The sequence below is a fragment of the Piliocolobus tephrosceles genome, chromosome 16, assembly GCF_002776525.5.
Source record: "Piliocolobus tephrosceles isolate RC106 chromosome 16, ASM277652v3, whole genome shotgun sequence".
Classification (NCBI taxonomy): domain Eukaryota; kingdom Metazoa; phylum Chordata; class Mammalia; order Primates; family Cercopithecidae; genus Piliocolobus; species Piliocolobus tephrosceles.
Window position 1 is genome coordinate 74,630,576 of NC_045449.1, and position 19,929 is coordinate 74,650,504.

Here is a 19,929-nt window from a genome sequence, read left to right on the forward strand (position 1 = left end):
TGGTGCCCTGCACTCTGTCCCCCCTGCCTGTGTCTGACCCCCCATAAGGCTGCCCCCGTGCTCCTGACGCTGGCTGGAAACAGCCCCACCATGGCAGTGAACTTGGCCTCTGCCTCGCCCAGACCCCGCATCGGCCCCTCCTGTGCCCACCATTGCATTTCTCCCCCTCCTCAACCCTGAACAGGTGGTCTGGGCCAGGCCCCGAGGTGTTAGGGGCCACCCCCTTACATGGGGCTGCCCGGCTCTGCCCTCTTTGATGGGCATCAGCCCTGGCCCTGCAGCCACGTGTTCACCCCTCAATCATCTATGCCAGGGACCCCCATATTTAGCTATGGTAAGAGAGACACAAGGTCAGCTGTCCCTGTCCCCAGCGGCTCATGCTTGCATGCAGGCGAGGGTTGCAGGTGACACCAGCCCTGTTGTGAGGCGGGGTCACCTCCTGCAGGAGCTACCAACGAGATGGGTCAGAGGAGTGGGGCTGAGAAGTCCTGTGGGCGGGACCCGGCCTGTGCTGAACTGGAAATGCCAGGAAGGGCCTTGAGAGGGTGGATGTCGGGCAGGGGTCCAAACACGGAGGTGGCAGGGCCGGTTGGGAAGACGTTTAGAGGAGGGCAGGCTGCTCCGCACTCCGTGTGGCCTGTGTGCAGGGACATGCAGGGAGGCCCCATCCAGGCGGAGGGTACACCGTTCCAGGGAGGCCCAGTGGAACTTCATTTAGCAGATGGGGGATTATTACAGATTTTGGAACAAAGACATCAGAAGAATGAAGCTGTGGTTTATAAACATTGCCTGGCCCGGGAGTCAAGTGGATTGTAGGGCAACACGAGGCGAGGGCATTTTCCTCCAGGAGTGTGGGCGGAGGAGGCCGGGCTGCAGGGCCAGGAGGGCGGCAGAGAGGGCGGTGGCACCAAGCCTAGCTGGGGAGAGGCGACTCGGGCTGGAGCCTGTGTGGCCGGCCGGGGCTCAGGGAGCCTTCCAGAGACAACTGGTCAGGAGCCCTGTGCGTCCTGGGAGCAGGACTGGCCGAGGCCAAGACTGGGGGACCTTGTCCACCCAGTGGTGATGGCAGGCAAGACCCTCGAAGGAAAATGGGGCAGGCTCGGCTGCGGGAGAGCGCGCGAAAGCTCCTCATGTGGCACAGTGGAGAGGAGAGCAGTACAGAGTGGTACACGGGGTCTGGGAAGGGCTCATTTACAGAACATGAAGATTCTGGAACAAAGGGTGTGTGCTGGGAGTGGAGTTGGGGGATATGTTGCCCTCTGCAGACTTGCTGGGGGACAAAGGTGTCCCAAAGATGCCTTTGCCGTTAGCTGTCCATGTGCAGAGCGACATGTGTGTGATACAGAGGTGGGGTCGGAGCCAGGCTGGCAGGGAGCCCCAGGAAGAAGCCAAGCCGTTCTTGCTCTAGGGCCGCCGCCCTGGGTGAGGAGAGCAGGACCGAGGAGCCGGCATCAGGGCAAGGCCGGCTTTGCTCCCTGCTTGGTTTTGAAGCAAACCAACCCCAGCAGCTCATTGGAAGGCCTGTAAGAGCAGGTCCACGTTCCCCCCTGGACTTCAGCCAGCTGCTGGGTGCATGTGTGTGCCGGGGTGGTCATGTATACAGGCACTTGGGTGTGCATGTGTGTGTGACGCCCTGTCCAGCGGCTTTCATATGCAAAGTCTCTTAATTCCTACCTCCCCCGTGAAGTCAGCATGAATTTGCATCCTATTTACTGGTGAGGTGCCGCCCACAGGAGGGAGCAGGGGCCACGTAGCTACCTTGCTGGGCCCCTGCCTGGGTCTGGAGCTCCTTGCCCACACAGGGAAAGCGAGGGTTTAGCCAAGTCACAGAGCAGGTATGGGAGAATGCCAAGACCACCTTGGAGAGGCCATGGCTTGGAGCCGGGGAAGGCCACCCTTCCCTTTTCTGTGAGGCAGGTGAGGGGAGAGTGGACGGAGCTTGCAGCCCCCTGGGCTTCTGCTTGCCGCAGCGGCACTCCCTGGGCCAGATTCTATGAGCTCCTCCGTCCAGTCACTGGCACTGAGACCCGGCCTCATCCTTAGCCCTGTTGGCCATGCTGCACTGGCCACCAGGACCTGCTGTGCTTGCTGAAGCTGCCACGTTGGGCTTTGTTCAGCCAAATTCACTGCCCCTGCTGTGCAGGCACTGGTAGGCACCCCGAGCTGCACTGCACACTCTCATCCATCAGCCCTGCACACCCTACACAAGCCACTGCCGTGTCCCCCACCCACAGCCCCTGCTGACTCAGGTCCAGCCCAGGCCATCAGGTCCCCAGCTGTGCTGCCCACAGACCCCTGGGCCCCTGCTCAGCCCCTCTGCTCTCCGCACCCAGCCCTGACCGTAGCCTCCCCACACCCCAAGTGCTCACCTAGGACTTTGGTGTGGCAACAAAAGCAGGGGAGGGGGGATGCCGCCGCCGAAGCAGGGGAGGGGGGAGGCCGCCGCCGAAGCGGGGGCAAGGGCTTCCACCTTGGAGGCGTGTGTCGATCCCACCCAGCAGCAGTGTTGATGCCTCGCTAGTTCCACTGATTCTTGTAGATCCCCTGGGATTTTCTGCCAGTTCGCTGGTTCTTGTAGATGCCCTAGGATTTTGTGTATACGCTCTCTCTGAGAAGCAGCCTCCGGCCCCTCTTCCAGTTCCGGGATCTCTCACTCTTTTTCTGGGCCTGGGGCACTGACCATGGCTCTGCCGGCACAGATCGGCTGCCATACGTGCCATCTCTGCTCCTGATTTCCTGAGCTGGATGCCAGGAGCTGCTTCTCCTCCTCTCAGCACAGCTGAGGCTGACCTTGACCTCACTTCAACCTTGAACCCTCCTGGGCCCAGTGCTCCGGACCTGGCTGTGACCAGGGAATACTCCGTAACGGTGACGGGAATACCATAGGTTTCAGCAAAATATTTTCCCTGCCACCCATTAAACTACGGATAAAGAATGACTGCTTTGAAAGATTGGCTAAAGCACTGGATTTAAGAGTTAAAAGTGTGAGTTTAATCCCATCACTGCATTTGCTCTGACAAGTCATTTTCACTTCCTTGGCCATGATTTGCCTCTGTAAAATCATGGCAGTGATCCTTAGGCCATCTGCCTCCAGCCACAGTTCCAGAGCTCAGAACCAGGATGTGGAAAATTGCTGTGTAAATGATAAAGGAACAGGACCAGGAAAGGGCACCACGTAAATCTCACATCTCTCCTGCCTGTCTCTGTTACACTAAAACCTTTTCTTACTAAACGGAAAGCTTGGCTTTGTGAGTCAGGAAGCGAGAGGTTTGGATCATTTCTATTTTACTCTTCTTCAGATTCATCGAAGAGTCACATTATGTAAACAAAGGGTGTTTGGCAGGAAATCATTTTGAAACATGGTTTCTCTCCTACCCCAGTGTCTTCAGTCATCTACATGGACACACTTAGAAATGTCTTGGCACCTGGCCATGGATGAAGGACCGTGTGTAGAGGCTCCCGGATGCATAAAATGCAGCCCAGGGGCAAGGGATGGAGGAGATGCTGTCCGCATGCAGGGGTCTAGGATTACGGCTGCCTGAGCCTGCTCCCCATCCCTGCCCCAGCCCCTCCAGTGCTGCAGGAACGTGTCTAAGCCAACTTTGATTCTCAGACTTCGTGTTTTTAGTACCTTTTAGGACCTGGAAATTGATGATGTCTTTATTTTCAGTCTCGGGGTGGCTCTTGGTGAAAGGGGACCGCCTTCATCGTGACGTTCTCGCTGCATCCACAGCTCATCGTTGTGTTGCAGTGCAGGGCGTCTTGTTCAACACTGGCTCTTGGTCCCATTGATCTCCCAGGGCCTGTTACTTTCGAGTGCCCCAAATGGCAGAACGTGGCCGTGAGCACAGAGGCTGCAGCGTGCCTTCGTTTTACACCCTGCTCCAGGCAGATACCAGGGCCTCAGGTTGCACATTCATGATGCTGAAGGGGTTATCTGTTTGGTACTGCTTGGGGAGCTGTTCCCACAGCCAGCTGGGCATGCCCTTGCCTGCAGTGCTCTTGTAACTGCCTGCAGGCACCACAGGCCTTCCTGTGAATTAATTTCTTAACCAGCGTGTTGCACCTGCATATTTAAAAGCAATCATTCCACTGAGGAGCATTTTGAAGTGTTTCTGGTAGAAACTGAACCTCATCTACCTCACCTGTCTCGCCCTTCCTTCCCTCATTACTCTGGCGATAACTTCTCAGAGATGAAGGTTCCCTGTGTTTTTGAGGGGTCGTTCCTCCACTCCCTTCCCCTCCCCACATCTGGCTATGGATGTTGCTGAGGGTGCTCCGGAGCTCCACCCCTACCCCCCATGATGTGTGCGCCCCGCACAATGTGTGCATGCCCCTCTGTGTTGCTGGTGGTCCTCCGGAGTTCCACCCCTGCATAATGTGTGCACCCCCACCTTGTGTTGCTGGTGGTCCTCTGGAGCTCCACCCCCGCATGATGTCTGTTCCGCCCCCTCCTTGTGTGCTGGTGGTCCTCCGGCGCTCCGCCCCGCATGATGACTGCCTCCTGCAGCCCCCCGCGGTCCCTGTGACTCCTGGGGCTTGCCCTTGTGCAGATTGGGGTGCACATGGTGTACAGACAGGTCCACTTGTAAAGATCACAGAGCCTGCTCAGAGGTTCAGAGGTGCAGACAGAGGCCAGCCAGTCTCCCAGTGTTCTCAGCATCCCTCTGCTGCCGCCAGCCGGCCCTCAGGGCACACTTAAGAGTTTGAGAAGGATGCGAGCCCACTCAGGCTGGGCTCAGCAGATGGGCAAGCCTGAGACCCCCCTCATTTCTCAAGCACCTGCAGGGCACATCCTGTGTCCCATTATGCCAGAAGCTCTGAGGGATTCAGGGGGAGGCCTTAAAGAAGGTGGGCTCGGACAGAAGAAAAGATGGAAGAACACCGTGTGCCATGGGGGAGAGGTGTGTGCCGTTTGCGTGAGACAGAGCAGGGCACAGTGGGGACACTGATCTAACAGAGATGGCACCGCCCAGGACAAGGAGTACCAAGGGGAGCACGTGAAGAAACCCGTCTCTCCAGGATTCTCCCAGGACTCTGATCCCAGAGGGCCTCCCCCAGAATCACTCCCCATGCCGGGTTACACTGCACTGCACACCACCAGCCGGAAATTACCAGGCAGGTAAAGAGAATCCGGAAAGTGTGACCCATCATGAAGAAAAGAAAACCAACCCATTAAAACCCACTCGGAACCGCTGCAGATGGTGTAATTAGCAGGTCGGGACATTAAAATATTGCAAGTCTATTCCACATACTCAAAAAGTTAAATCGAGACATGGAAAATATAAAAAGAACCCAACTTAAATTTCTAGAGATGAAAATGGCAATATGTGATGGGAAAAAATATACTTGTTGGCATTAACAACCAGTTAAGCATTGCAGGAAAAAGCAGTAAACGGTTAGGCACGGGGCTCACGTCTATAATCTCAGCACTTTTGGAGGCTGAGGCAGACAGACGACTCAAGTCCAGGATTTCAAGACCAGGCTGAGGAACATGGTGAAACTTCGACTCTACAAGAAAAAATACAAAACTCAGCCACGCATGGTGGCGCTCGCCTGTAGGCCCAGCCATTCGGAAGGCTGAGGCGGGAGAGTCGGTTGAGCCCGGGAGGTCGAGGCTGCAAAGAGCCATGATTGTGCCACGGCACTTCAGCCTGGGGAACAGAGTGAGGCCCTGCCTCAGAGAAAGAAAGAAAATAGCAATAGAAACTAACAAAAATAAGCACGGTAAGAAGAGAAAAAGGAAAAATTTTAATTAAAGGAATATCATTCCATTGTGGGACAACTGCAAGTGACGTAACACACTGTTTGGGGTCCATAAAGGAGGCTGGGAGAAAAAGTATTTGAGGAAACAATAGCTAAAATGTTTTTGAATTTGATGAAAATTATAAACCCGCAGATCCACAAAGCTTAGCAAACCCTAAGCACAAGAAAACTACACGAAGGCTTATCAGAATCAAATTGCTTGGAAAACAGTGATAAATTCAAAAGTCTAAAGGCAGCCAGTAAAAAGCTAGTAAGGCGTAAAGGTGAGAATGACGGCAGGTTTATTCTTGCAGATTTCCTACAGATGGAAAAGGCAGACAGTGGAACAGCATCTTTAAAGCAGAGAAAGAGAAAAAACCGTCAACCTAGAATTCTATACCCACTGAAAATATATTTGCAAATGGAGGCAAAATAAAGACTTTTGAAGATACACAAAAGATGAAAACTCATCCCCGGCAGACCCACACTACAAGAAACGTGAAGTCCTTTAGGCTTGAGGAGAATTACTCTTCAGAGGGAAACACGGTTCTACACAAAGGAATTAAAAGCACCAGAAATGAGTACTATGTGAATAAATATGGGATTTCTTTCTTTTTATTTAAATCTTCTTTGAAAGATAATTTTTTTAAGAAAAATAATAACAGTGTACTATGAATTTTTTTTCAATAAGCCTTTTGCACTCTTAATTTTTTTTCCTTAGGAGACAAGGTCTCATTCTGTTGCCCAGACCTGATCACAGCTCACTGTAAGCTCAGACTCCCTTGCTCAAGCCATCCTCCTGCCTCAGCCTCCCGAGTAGCCAGGATCACAGGCACAAGCCACGGCACCCCACAGAATGAATAACATTTGTAAGAGCAAAATGTGTGCTAATAGTAGCAAAAAGATGGGGAGGAGAGAGAATGAAGAAATACTATTGTAAGATTCTTGGACTTTGTTTGAAGTGGTCTTGTATCACCTGCCTGAAGACGAACCGCAGTAGTCCAGAAACCCTAAAGCTGCCACTCAAATTTTAAAAAGAATTACTGTTAATTAACTGACAACATAGATGATATGAAATCATAAATATAGACAACACGAAAGGAAAAAGATAACCAGAGTAGATGCAACAAATAGAAAAAGGCAGGATGATGGATGGACACCTAATCCTGCCCGTACTGTGGAGTGGAGACTGAACACTGCAATGAGAAGGCAGAGGCCGCCAGGTTGGAGAGCAAGAAAAAACCATATGATGGCTACGAGTAATATACTTTTGGCATAAAGACAGAGTAGATTAAAGGTAAAAGGATGGGAAAATCTCTGCCATGAAGGCACTAAGCAGAGGAAGGCTGCAGGGCCTATGTTAACATCAGACAGAGGAGGTTTGGGAACAGAGAATGTGGCTAGCAATAAAGACAGGCATTTCATAATGCTACAGAAGTCCATTCATCATTCATCAAGAGAATGTCACAGTCCTAAATGTCTGTTCACCTAATAACAGTTTCAGAATACATCCAACAGAACTGATGGAACTGCGAGGAGAAATAGATAAATCCGTCCTTACATTTGGAGATTTCAGTGCTCCTTTCTCAGTAACAAGTAACAAGCCGAAGAGAAATCAGTAAGAATAGCAGAGACTTGAGCAGCACTCTCCAGCAGCTGAGCCCTGACGTTTCTAGAACAAGCCACACAGCAGCCACAGAGTGCACAGAACCAGGATAGGCCCGACCCTTGGCCAAATAAACCTCAACAAATGTAAAGAACTGAAGTCTTACAGGCGTGTTCTACAGCCACAGTGGAGTCAAACTCAAATCAGTGATAGGTAATAGGAATGTCTCTAAGCACTTAGAAACAGAAACTTTTAGATGAATAAATGATTTTCATTTTATTCCATAACATTGTAAGTAGATTATATTAATATATATATGCTTAATACAAAATAGAATATAAATATGTAATATTAAGCTACATATATATTATAAATCACAAAGATTTATATAAAATATTTATTACTATAAGTATATATCATACATAATATAATGTACATATAATTATAAATAGTTGCATTAAATAAATCCATTATATAAACATGTATATTAAGATGTACAATAAATAGGTTGAGTATACATGGACCCAGCTCTGAGCAGTGCTGAGGGGGGAATGTGTAGCAGCTGCTAGATGATGCATTGGAAAAGAGGGACGGTCTCCAACTGGAGACCTCGGCTTCCGCCTTAAAAGAGCAGCATGAGTGGAGTAAACCCAAAGCCGTTGGCCAAAGGAAATAATACAGATCAGACTGGAGATTAATACAAAAGAAAACAGTGAAACATCAAAATCTGTTGAACAAAACATATTTTTTTAAAACAGATGAATAAAACTGTGAAACATCACCCTAACTAATAAGGAGACAAAGAAGACACAGATTTCCAGCATCAGGAATGAGAGAGGTGACATCGTTAAAGATTCTGGGGATATCAAAAGGATGATAAGCAAATATCGTGAGCAATTTGATGGGAGAACATTTGATAACTTTGATTCCTTGCATGACACACACAACTCACTCAAGAGCTCGTTAACATGAATAGCACTCTACTTTTTTTTTTTTTTTAGAGACTGGATCTCATGACATCACCCAGACTAGTTTCGAGCTTCTGGGCTCAAGCAATGCTTCCACCTTGGCCTCCCAAAGTGCTGGGATTACAGCCTGAGTCGCTGTGCCTGTCACTACAAATTCTGAAAACTTTTACTCCAAAGAAAACTGCAGGTTCCGGTGACTCCGCCAGTGGATTTTACCGAACATTAAGGAAGGCATATTTGGATGACATCTCAGCACCTTCCCATATCATTCTGTGAGGCCAGCATTACCTGACACCGATGCTTAGACACACATTGCAAGAAAAGAAAACTACAGACCAGTATTCTCTTGAACATAGGTACAAAAATGCCAAATAGAATTTTTGCAAATTAAATTCAGTGCTATATAAAAACAATAAAACATAATCCAGTGGGATTTATTTCAGGAATGTAAACCTGTTTAAGGATTGAAAAATCAATGAATGCCTCTTCAGATTATTAAAGACTTATTTTTAGAGAGAGAAAAGTCCATGTCATTTACCATATTAGAAAAAGATAAAAACCATATTACCATCTCAAGAGATGCAAAGTATTTTAACAAAATCTGAGATCCACTTCTGATTAAAAAAAAAAAAAAAAAAAACTCCCTGCAAACTTCTGATAGAAGGGAACTTCATCTACCTGACAAACAGCATCTCCAAAAATTTACAGCCAACACCATACAATGGTGAAAGACTGAATGCAAGGTCAAGCCATCTGTTCTTGTCACATCCCTCGACATTGTGCTGGAAGTTCTAGGTAGTAGAGTGAGTCAAGGGAGAAAAGGCATTCAGATTCAAAAGGACGAGGTTTAACTGTATTTTCAAAGAGCATGATTGTCTATGTGGAAAATCCGGTTTCATCTATTTTAAAATGCTACTAGAAAAAGTTTAGTAAGTTTACAGGTTGTAAGATCAATATACAAAATTCAATTTATGTATATACACTAGCAATCAACAATTAGAAGTTGAAATTAAAATAGAGAACATTTACAGTACCACTAAAAAAAAGAAATACTTAGGGATACATTCTGACAAAAAGTAGGCAAGATCTGTACACCGAAACTGCAAACCATTGTGAAAAGAAATGAAGGAAGCCCTAAATAAATGAAGAGATCGTCCATTATCATGATTTCTGCTTCTGAGAGCCACATGGAAATACAAAGGACCTACAGTAGGCAAAACAACTTGGAAAAAGAAAAACACAGTTGAAGGACTAATACTACCTGATTCCAAGAGTGACTATAAATCCACAGTACTCAAGATCGGAAATAGCTTCAAATGAACAAACAGATAATGGAACAGGAAGAAAGTCAGGAAATAGACCCATACATATAAACACCTGCCCCGTGATGACATGGAGAGAATGAAAAGGCAAGACACAGACTGGGAAAACATTGACAAATCGTTTTTCTGTTACAAGCTAGTGGCAAGAGTACAGAAAGAAACTCTCAAAACTCAATATGAAAACAAACACAAGCCGACAAAGAAAAGTGGGCAAACGTTTTGAGCAGACGCTTCGCCAAAGAAGTACGAATGGCAGATAGGCACATGAAACAATGCTGAGTATCATTAGTCACCAGAGAAATGCAAACTGCACCCACAGTCATCTACCACTGCACACCAAGTAGACGCCTATGAAGCTGATGCCCTCAAGTGTTGGCAAGGCCGTGGAGGAACTGGAACCCTCGTATGCTGCCGAGGGCAGTGCAAAGCGTGCACTACCACTTTGCAAAATTATTTCACAGTTTCGTATAAAGATTAGCACACACTCAGCATACAATCCAGCCATTCCATTCCTAGGTATTCCCCAAGAGAAATGGAAGCATGTCCACACACAGGCTTGTACATAAATGTTCCTAGCAGCTTTATTTATAATGGCCTAAAATCTGGGGAATAGCCTAAATGTACATTAACAAGTGGATGAATAAGCAAACTGCAATCTCTCCGTGCAATGAAATCCTACTCAACAATAAAAAAGCATGAACCGATCTCAAAATACTTAGACTGAGTGAGAGAGTATGGTTCCATTCATTTAAAACTCAAGAAAATGGAGACTGTAGTCACAGAAAGGAGATGAGCTGCTGCTTGGGACACGTGAGGGTGGGGGCACGGGGAGAAGAAAACGTCCGGGGGACCAGACCCCACCTAGATTGTGGCGGTAGCTTCACAAGTGTAGACGTACGTCCAAAATGGTCAGATTCTGTACTTCAAATTTATATGTTGCTTACACCACAATGAGGCTGCTAAAAAATTCTAATTGTGGGGCAGTCTACAAAGAACTGTACTGTTCCCTTCTAGGTTTTATTTTTATTTATTTTTTTTCTGAGATGGAGTCTTGCTCTGTCGCCCAGGCTGGAGCGCAGTGGTACGATCTCTGCTCACTGCAACCTCCACCTCCCTGGTTCAAGCGATTCTCCTCCCTCAGCCTCCCAAGTAGCTGGGACTACAGGCGCCTGCCACCAAATCCTGCTAATTTTTATATTTTTGGTAGACGAGATTTCCCATGTTGGCCAGGCTGGTCTCAATCTCCCAACCTCAAATGATCCTCCCGCCTCACTCTCCAAAGTGCTGGGATTACAGGCATGAGCGACCACACCTGCCTCCCCGCCTCTAGATTTTTAATTCAAGAAATGCCCCCAAAAATGTGGGGGGATTTATTCTCAAGCCTAATGATGTATATCATGTAAGTGCAGTTCCTGGTTGGATCCTGGATCAAAAACCAGAGGCTCACAGAGGATGATTGTGAACAATTCGGAGGAGTTTGACTCTGGACCGCGAGTCAGGCGGGAGGACTGTGTGGCTGTCAGGTGTCTGGAGTGTGATCATGGCTTTGTGCTCATGGAAGCAGGCGTCCTTTTCCTTAGGAATATTTCTGGGCAAAGCGTCATGCTATCTGCATCTTTCACACAGTGCAGAAAAACACAGGGGATGGGGGAGCAGAAAGCAAACATGGCAGAGTATTTTTTGAAATTGTCCTTAGGGTCATGTGATGGGACCAGAGCTGAAAGAGCAGCAGAACTTGGCGATGAGAAAGTCCAGGAGATGTGGCCACAGCTGTCCCCCGCTGGTCACACTTTGCAAGGATGGTGGCAGTGGTTGTTTTAATAAGTTCCTCAAGCCTGCTGTTACCATTTGTCTATCTGCTAATTAGCAGGATTAGGAAGGGGAGAGTTAATTAAGGACTCTCGTAGGCAAGGTTCCAGTTAATTGAGGGTTTTTCGTAGATAAAATGAATACTCAGTCCAGGCTGACCTTCTGAGTCACAGTTAATAAAGTTGTGTTTATGGTACCACCAGGGAACTCCAAGGGTGTAATGTCAGTGGATCTGGAAAGATACTCTGTGACGGTGTTCATGAAGTAAATCTGGATTGGGATATTCAAAGAGGCTTCCCCCTAGGAACAGGCCGCTGTGGTCCCCGGAAAGAACCCACGCTATGAAGAAAAGGCATATGAGAGAGTCTTAGAATGTTGTTCCTGCAGCCCCCACGTCTGTGCCAGTTCTCCTTCCCGTGCTCAAATTCTCTACTGTTTTCTCTGCAAAGTCATTTCACCACAGTTCATGTCTGCTGGCGTTGATAGCCTCTCCTCTTCCTGCTTCTCCACTTTTCCCCACTCCCGGTTTCTCACGCACGTACACACAAAACTCAATTCAAAAAATGTGCAAGGTTAGCTTTCTCTGTCACCCAGCGATGACTCAGTCTCACCAAGTGGGCAAGAGAGTGCCATCTAGAGCATGTGCCCCTGCTGATCCCACAGCAGAAGGCAGTGCCCTGGCCAGGGCTAGCCTAGTTAGGACCTGAGCAAACGTTTTACCTCCTGTGCTGGGATTTTGTTTGCTTGTGTCCTGAACTCTTGTTCCTATAGTTTCTATGTTAACACATGTTATTTTTTAGAACAGTTTTAGATTTACAGAAAACTTGAAAAGGTAGTAGAGTTGTCGTGTACCCTACGCCCACTTTTCCCTATGGACATCTTCTGTTAGTACAACACGTTTGTCACAGCGATCAAGGAACTTATGTTAATCAATTATCATTAACTGCAGTTGATACTCATCAGACTTTCTTGCTAATGTCCTTTTTCTGTCCCAGGATCCCACATGACATTGAGTCCTCGTGTCTTCTTGGGCTTTTCTTGGCCGTGACAGTTCTCCAGACTCTCCTTGTTTTTGATGAGCTTGACAGCTTTCAAGGGTACTAGTCAGGGATTCTGTAGACTGGCCCTCTGTTGTGATTTGCCCCGTTTTTTTCTTTTCTTTTTTTTTTTTCTTTTGAGACAGAGTCTCGCTCTGTCACCCAGTCTGGAGTGTGGTGGCACACTCTCGGCTCACTGCAACCTCTGCCTCCTAGGTTCATGCCATTCTCCTGCCTCAGCCTGCTGGGTAGCTGCGATTACAGGCGCGTGCCACCACGCCCAGCTAATTTTTTTGTATTTTGTTTAATAGAGATGGGGTTGCACCATGTTAGCCAGGATGATCTCGATCTCCTGACTGCATGAGCCACCACACCCGGCCATGCCCGATGTTTTTGTCCTGATTAGATTGGTGTTTGGAGAGGAAGACCCCAAAGGGGACTGCCCTTCTGGTCCCGTCATAACGAGGGTGCGTGCTGTTGGAATGGCAGATCCCTGGTGGCGCTGGCCTGGGTCCCTGGGTGAGGTGGAGCTAACCCGGCTGAGGTCAGGCTTCCCCTGGGTGAAGCTGCTGCTGCCCCTTCCGGAGCAGGCTGCTCTTTGGAATTAAGTCACTTGGATGTGCTGGGCTTGTGTTACCTAAACTGCTTTATGCCTGTGGTTAAACTTACTCCTTCCTGCAGTTTCATTATCTTTTTGGGGTCTAAATATAGTTCTTTTAATTTCCTTTTGTTATTTATATAGGCTTATTTTTTAAGGCTTAGTCCTGGGGTTGTTTTATTTTGTTATGGTTTGTTTTGCATTTCTGGGAATTTTTAGTATTCCTTCTTTCAGTTTGCCCCTATTGAGCTAACCTTCCTGCACTACCATCTTCCAGCTGACTGTCAGTGGACATGGTGGACACGGTTTTACCCTCCTGTGAGGAGCTTTGCCAGCTAGGGGCCCTTGAGCAGTACTCAGGAGCGCACCCGTGCCCAGAGCTGGGTGAGTCCCAGGAACGGCCAAAATGTCACCTAGCCTTCCCCCTGCTCATCTGACATAGTTTAATTGCCTTGATGGTGCATGGAATTTCCCAACTAGAGAGGTTGTGATATGCAGAAAATTAGCAAGATTGCATTGCTAGGGAGCACATTTTTGAAGCCGGCGTCTTCCACAGAAACTGTAACCGGCAAGGAGGTGCCATTGAGGGGACTCGGGGTGACGCTTTCATCATTGGGGAAGTAGCACTGCCGTGCAGAATGGCTTCTTTTTAGCCATCCTCCTAGTTCCGTGTGGACCCCTCAGAATGGTGTTACTCTGGGCAGATTCCAACACACCCTCGTGCTGTCCCAGGAGAACTGTGGACCAGAAAGGCAGAGGCCCCTTCCTCCCACCCCCATGGAAGCTGGACCACATGAGCTGGGCCACCTGTCCCGGCACTGGGTCGGTCCTGGGAGACCACCCGCCCCAGAAGAGACCAGGCCAGGTGGACAAGCACGTTGGTGACAGGCCAAGCGGCAGTGGAGTAGGTCTGTCGGTACCCCTGGGAAGGTGGGGGGTGTTTGGCCGGAGGGAGACAGTTGTATCAGCTGCCTCTGGGTTGCCAAGAATGAAATGAACAAGAGAGAGAGGAAGCAGGAGGGGGCTGTCCGCTCAGCCATTCCAATTCCAGGCTCTTTTGCCTGCACCCAGGCAGAGTAGACCAAGCGCTGGCCGGGGTGACGGCTCGCCCTTTGCAAGATGGATGGGCACAATGGGGCCCTGGCAGGTGGAGGTGGCATGGCAGGCTGTGCCGAGGGCGACCACAGAGGCTGTCTCTGTGTGGCAACTTAAGGACCCCATGATTTATGGTTAGGCTGCTTGGAGCCTGATCAAATCTCAGCTCAGCCTGCTAGGTGTAAGCGAGGGAGAGGGGATGGGGAGCCTGGTCAGCCGAGAGCGAGCTCCCCACCACTGAGGAGGCCCGCAGGGGAGCCCCAGCCTGGCTTCCCCCCTGCCCGTGGCTGGCTCTTGTCCCGCACTCTTTCGCTGCTGTATTTCCTCTTCTTAGTATTGGAATTTCGATGAGAAAGGCACCGCAGTTCTGACCTGAGGTCAAGGCAGGGTTCATCGCAGGTCCAGAAAGCTCCAGCTCAGACACCTACTCCAGCCAGAAATGCCCAGGGCTCTGTGTGGTCCAAGGGCTCCTTTGCCAGCCCTGCCACTGGCAACACTGGGCACAGGGAGCCCCTCCGCAGCTCACCAAAGACAGAGCTGCTCTCAGGTGGGAAGCAGGTCCTGCTGTGATTGGCATACATGATCTGAAATTGTGATGTTTCTCCACAGCACAAACATGAGTTCTTTTATTCATTCATCAAACATTTACTGACCGGCTAATAGGAACCAGGCCATGCTGCCTCCTGCGACTAATAAAGACTAATAATGCAGGGTTTTTGTCCTCGCAGAGCGGAAATGGCTAACTCAAATGCAGCAGCTTGGGAAGTGCAGTCCAAGTCCCTGCAAAGGGTGGGGAGAGAAGCCATGGCAGAGGCCGTGCTGGGGGGCAGGGCCCCAGGCGGAGAGGACAAAGGCCCAACAGGCAGAGGGAGCGCACCCCATTCCCAAAGCCGCCAAAAAATGAGCTCCGTGTGTCGGCCACATTCCCGAAGCTGCAAAAAAATGAGCTCGGTGTGCCCCAAAGTCTGAGAAGCTGAAGAGAAAGGGGAAGATGGGTTTCTTGATTCAGAAATGTTCCTCAGTCCCCACTGTCACAGTGCCGGGTTATTGACACCAGACTGTGAGGAATCTCCCTGTCAGTGCCACACGGGGGAGGACATCGCTTACCATGACTCAGTGTGGGCTCAGGGACAGTGTGTCAGGCCCGGCAGGACAGCACTCGGTCTGTGCTGGGGAAGTCGCGCAGACGTGCGGACATACAGACCTGTGAACCCAAGTCAGCCCGGGCTGAAGAGCGGGTCCCCCGGAAGAGGTGAGCAGTAGAATAAGGATTACGTGTAGGGGCAGAGGACGTCTCAGTCTGTACCTGTCTGTAGCATTTTAATGTTTGATCCTTGATGCCTGCAAATTTTAGGACATGTACGAAAAAGCTGGAAAGCATGCCAGTGATTTTGCTATGGACATCAGACACAGCATTCAGGGCCACTATAGACGTGGGTATGTGTGGCCTGAGAATAACTAAAGGGCTTCTTTTTTTTTTTTTTTTGAGACAGAGTCTTGCTCTGTCACCAGGCTGGAGTGCAGTGACTTGATCTCAGCTCACTGCAACCTCCACCTCCCGGGTTCAAGCGATTTTCCTGCCTCAGCCTCCGGAGTAGCTGGGATCACAGTCACGTGCCACCATGCCCAGCTAATTTTTATGTTTCTAGTAGAGATGGGGTTTCACCGTGTCGGCCAGGATGATCTCCATCTCTTGACCTCATGATCCGCCCACCTCAGCCTCCCAAAGTGCTGGATTAGAATTAACCATTTATAGAAAATCAGTATGTCTATATTAATATATATATTTATGTTTACGTATCTTGCCTCTCTTGGTGAGTGGGGAACGCACTGTGCCGGGGGTGAAGGCCTGAGGTAGAAAGCTTGTCTTCCACTGCTCAGTGGATGTTCTGCTGAAGTCGTGAAGAACAGTGAGCTCTTGTGACCGGTAAACAGAAATCCCTACTTTGGTATTATTTTCCCAGGCACTACCAGTGTTATTGGCACCCATCATTGTGAAAACTGCACATATAAACATCTCAGCACAGCCCTCCATCGACCTTCAGATGACTTCCCGGTAGCATCCTCATGTTATGGGAACAGACCACCGAAGGCTCACTCAGGAGCTATTTTCTTGTTGGAAACTTTCTTTGCTTTCCAGCACCCCTGCTCGTAACAAGGGATAGACTTCTACCCCGTGGACATGAACCATGGCCCCGTAGCTCTGTGACTGTCTCTGTGTTCACGTCAGAATGTGAGTGGTAGAGTGTTCGCATGAAATTGCTCGGAGCTCGGCTCATCGTCCTGCCTCCTTAAGCCTTCTCCGTCAGGCGTGGTGGTCTGTTAGCCTGGGCGTAATTCTTGTGTTCCTGCTTCTCCATAAAATAATCCTTAAAAACTTTGTTAAGGAGAATAAAGGAAGGGTCTCTCCCATGACATCTTTTGCCAGAATATTCAGAGGAAGAAAGCCCGCCCTGGCTTTACGGGTACACCTTGCAGAAGGCAGGGCCTTGGCCAGGGGGCTTCTCCTGGTCTCTGCCCCATTTTCGTATCTGTTTGCAAACCACATCTTTAGTTGCTCCAACAATGAATACGTGCTTGCATCTTCCCACTTTGTGTTTGCTCTTCTCTTCCTCGCCTCCCTTTTCCCCATTAAAAAATATATAAATTCCTGAAATCCTGACACGCAGAAGAATCAAAATGGGCTTCAATGTGTGGTGAGGAAAGGGGGCTTGCTCAGAAAAAAAAATTCATATTCTTGCTCTTTCCTCTGCACCTGCTTTCTACTCTGGCCTTAACATGTCACCACCATAGTTTGATCTGAAGAAAACGAGCCCAGCAAGATGGTGCCTGTTGAGAAGGCAGCTTTGGCAGATTCGTGCTGCCGGCACCATGCTGTTCTTCTGAGCCCCTAGTCTCTGCTGGGTCTTCCCACCAAGCCCTGCCACGCAGGGTGTGTGTGTCGCCTGCCGGGTCTTCCCACCAAGCCCTGCCACGCAGGGTGTGTGTGTCGCCTGCCGCGTCTTCCCACCAAGCCTGTGCCACGCAGGGTGTGTGTGTCGCCTGCTGGCTGCCGTTCTGCATGTAGGGAGTTTCAAGTCTTATTTCCTCTTCTGTTTAACAAGGCCCTTGGTCTAAGTGTGCTTGTAATTTGGGCTAGTGAGCAGCAGCCGAGAGAGTCCACCCCAGTCCCCTTAGCCAGTGAAACGGGAGCTCCCAGGTTCCTGCCTGCGGGGAGGGTGGGGGCAGTTTGAGTTAGTGAAAATCTGTGTATTAAACAGATATGTAAATGACCCCTGCCGAGCGGTGAAAATGAAGGTATGAAAAGGCATCATCATCTGTGGTTCCCACCTGGCGCAATGACCATATCAAAACAGAGATCTGGTAGTATACGCCACAGAGTTGCCAGACTCCGATACCGAGGGCACATCTAAGTTCTCCCACCCTGATTTCATGCCTGAAATTCAGAATTAGTAAGATTTGAGTCAGTGATGCTTCGTTACGCACTCACGAGACACGTTTGAGGAGCTTCGCTGTGAATGCGTGGGCTTCAATTTGACTTGTGAAACCTCTGGTTAAAACAAAGGAATGTGCCTTCACTCTCAGAACCGGGTGCTTTTTCTGCTGCCCTGGCCCTCTGGGCTGAGTCTTTACATGGACAGCGGTCGATGTGTCTCAGTTTATTTGTCAAAACCTCCAGCTAAAGCCAGTTGTTGCTTGAAAACTGCCTGCTTAATTGGCCTCCTCAGCTCGGGGGAGCAGCTTGCAATCTGAGGCTGGCGCCCGGCTCCCTGACCACCCGCTCCCCATCACACTCAGCTCTCATTCCAGCAGCCCAGCCCATAACCCGCCTCATCAGTGTATTGATGTGAGGCAGAAACACCTCATTATAAGAGCACCCCTGAGAAATGGCGGGGTCAGGGGCTTCTGGGCTGCATAACCAGCGGATTCCCTCTGCAAAATCACTCCTGCCTCAGTGCGAAAGGGCCAGCCATGCAGGGCTGCACCAGAGAGTCGTTCTCTTCTTGATCCTCAGACAACCAGTTCTTAAAATTCCTGTCCTCTGTCCTTGGATGGCCTTCGTCCTCTGGAGAGGAGCATGCTGGGAGCTGGCGGAACACACGCCTCACTCTGTGGATGCAGTGTCTGTCACTGATCAGTTTCTAGGTATTGATCCTAGAAACCCATGCTCTGTGGGTCCCTCTCCAAGAAACACAGCGTCCATGATTTGTACATTGTACTACAGTTTCAGACTGCTTTCACATGTGTGGTTTCATCTCTGATTCCACGACCTGAGCACAGATTTTTTTTTTTTTTTTTTTTGTGATGTAGTCTTGCTCTGTCGCCCAGGCTGGAATACAGTGGTGCAGTCTCCGCTCACTACAACCTCCACCTCCCGGGTTCCAGCAATTCTCCTGCCTCAGCCTCCCGAGTAGCTGGGACTACAGGCACGTGCCACCACACCTGGCTAATTTTTGTATTTTTTAGTAGAGACAGGGTTGCACCATATTGGCCAGGCTGGTCTCAAACTCCTGACTTCATGATCCGCCTGCGTCAGCCTCCCAAAGTGCTGAGATTATAGACATGAGCCTCTGTGCTCAGCTGGGCACCCAGTAGGCCCTCACAACTGTGGCGAGCCATGGCCGCATGGCTGTGATTGTGCTGGCAGCACACAGTAGGTCCTCACGACTGTGGCGAGCCATGGCCGTGTGTCTGTGATTGTGTGGACAGGCACAGAATGGCCTGAAGCGTGGGAAGGTCGCCTGCCTGACAGCGGCTTTAGCACCAGGAAACCTCCCACTTGGGGCCTGCCCCTGAAGGTGAGTCGGGCCAGTGGGAAGCGCCTGCTCAAGTGGGACTGTGCACACAAACCGCTGGGAGCTACTGCCTCACACACATGATTGCATTTCAGTATTTTGTAAGTCCAAGCAAACCCCCAAGAAAAGCTTGAGCGGGGCTGGGTCTGCACCAACAGGCTGGTTCCGAGTGAGTGCTGGTTGGATGTGCTCCAGTGTGGAGGGCAGAGGGAGGGAGTGGGCCGCCTGGAGAGGAGTGGGGTGCAGGCAGGGGCTGCAGAACGCTCCCCAGCAGGCGACCCAGCGGTGTGAAAGAATGTCTGGGAGCTGCTTTCTTTCCTCTGGGCGTTTGTGGGATCCCTCCCCTTAGCCAAGGCGCCGCTGCAGCTGCTTTTCAAAGGAAAACTGGGCTTGAGAGGAGGAAATAATTGGGGTCTGAGAAGTCCATGCCCTCGTTTGTTCACGCACCACGAGAAGCTTGAGGCGTCTGCGGGATGCTGCACTCACTGCCTCTCCTCTGTCTCTTTCTCTCCAGTCGTGCCAGGCGGACCTCGTGAAGGACAACGGCCACAAGTACTTCCTGTCAGTCCTGGCGGACCCCTACATGCCAGTAAGGACCGGGCAGCACCCTCTCCACGGGCCTGGGACTCAGCACTCGCCTCTGCCCACGTGGCGCACTGCGGTGGGGCCTTTGGATGGGGGCTACAGGAGGAAGGTCAAAGGTCACGGCAGGGGCCACGTCCGCGGGGTCAGCAACTGCTTCACGTTAGACACGGCCCTTTGCTCAGCACCATGAGTGCCGCTGCTGTTTCGTGTCTGTCTCTAAATAAGAGCGCAGTTAACCCCGACACATGGATTGTTTTGGTTTATTTTAGTCTGTTTTCACTGGCACTTCTTTGCAAAACAGTCAAATCTCCTCTCCCTGCTGTCCACTGCGTTAGACGAGCAAGCGCTCGCATGTCTCTAACGTGATG

General features: G+C 49.9%; 1 protein-coding gene across 3 annotated transcripts in view; it reads left to right on the plus strand.

Annotated features, from left to right (window-relative positions):
* The window catches only part of RPTOR (regulatory associated protein of MTOR complex 1), a 399,056-nt gene that overhangs the window by 298,287 nt on the left and 80,840 nt on the right, over positions 1-19,929 (plus strand). For all 3 annotated transcript variants that reach the window (XM_026455870.1, XM_026455869.2, XM_026455871.1), the window contains one exon: positions 19,491-19,565. In XM_026455870.1, the coding sequence (XP_026311655.1) occupies positions 19,491-19,565 (75 nt within the window). The remainder of the gene's footprint in view (positions 1-19,490; positions 19,566-19,929) is intronic.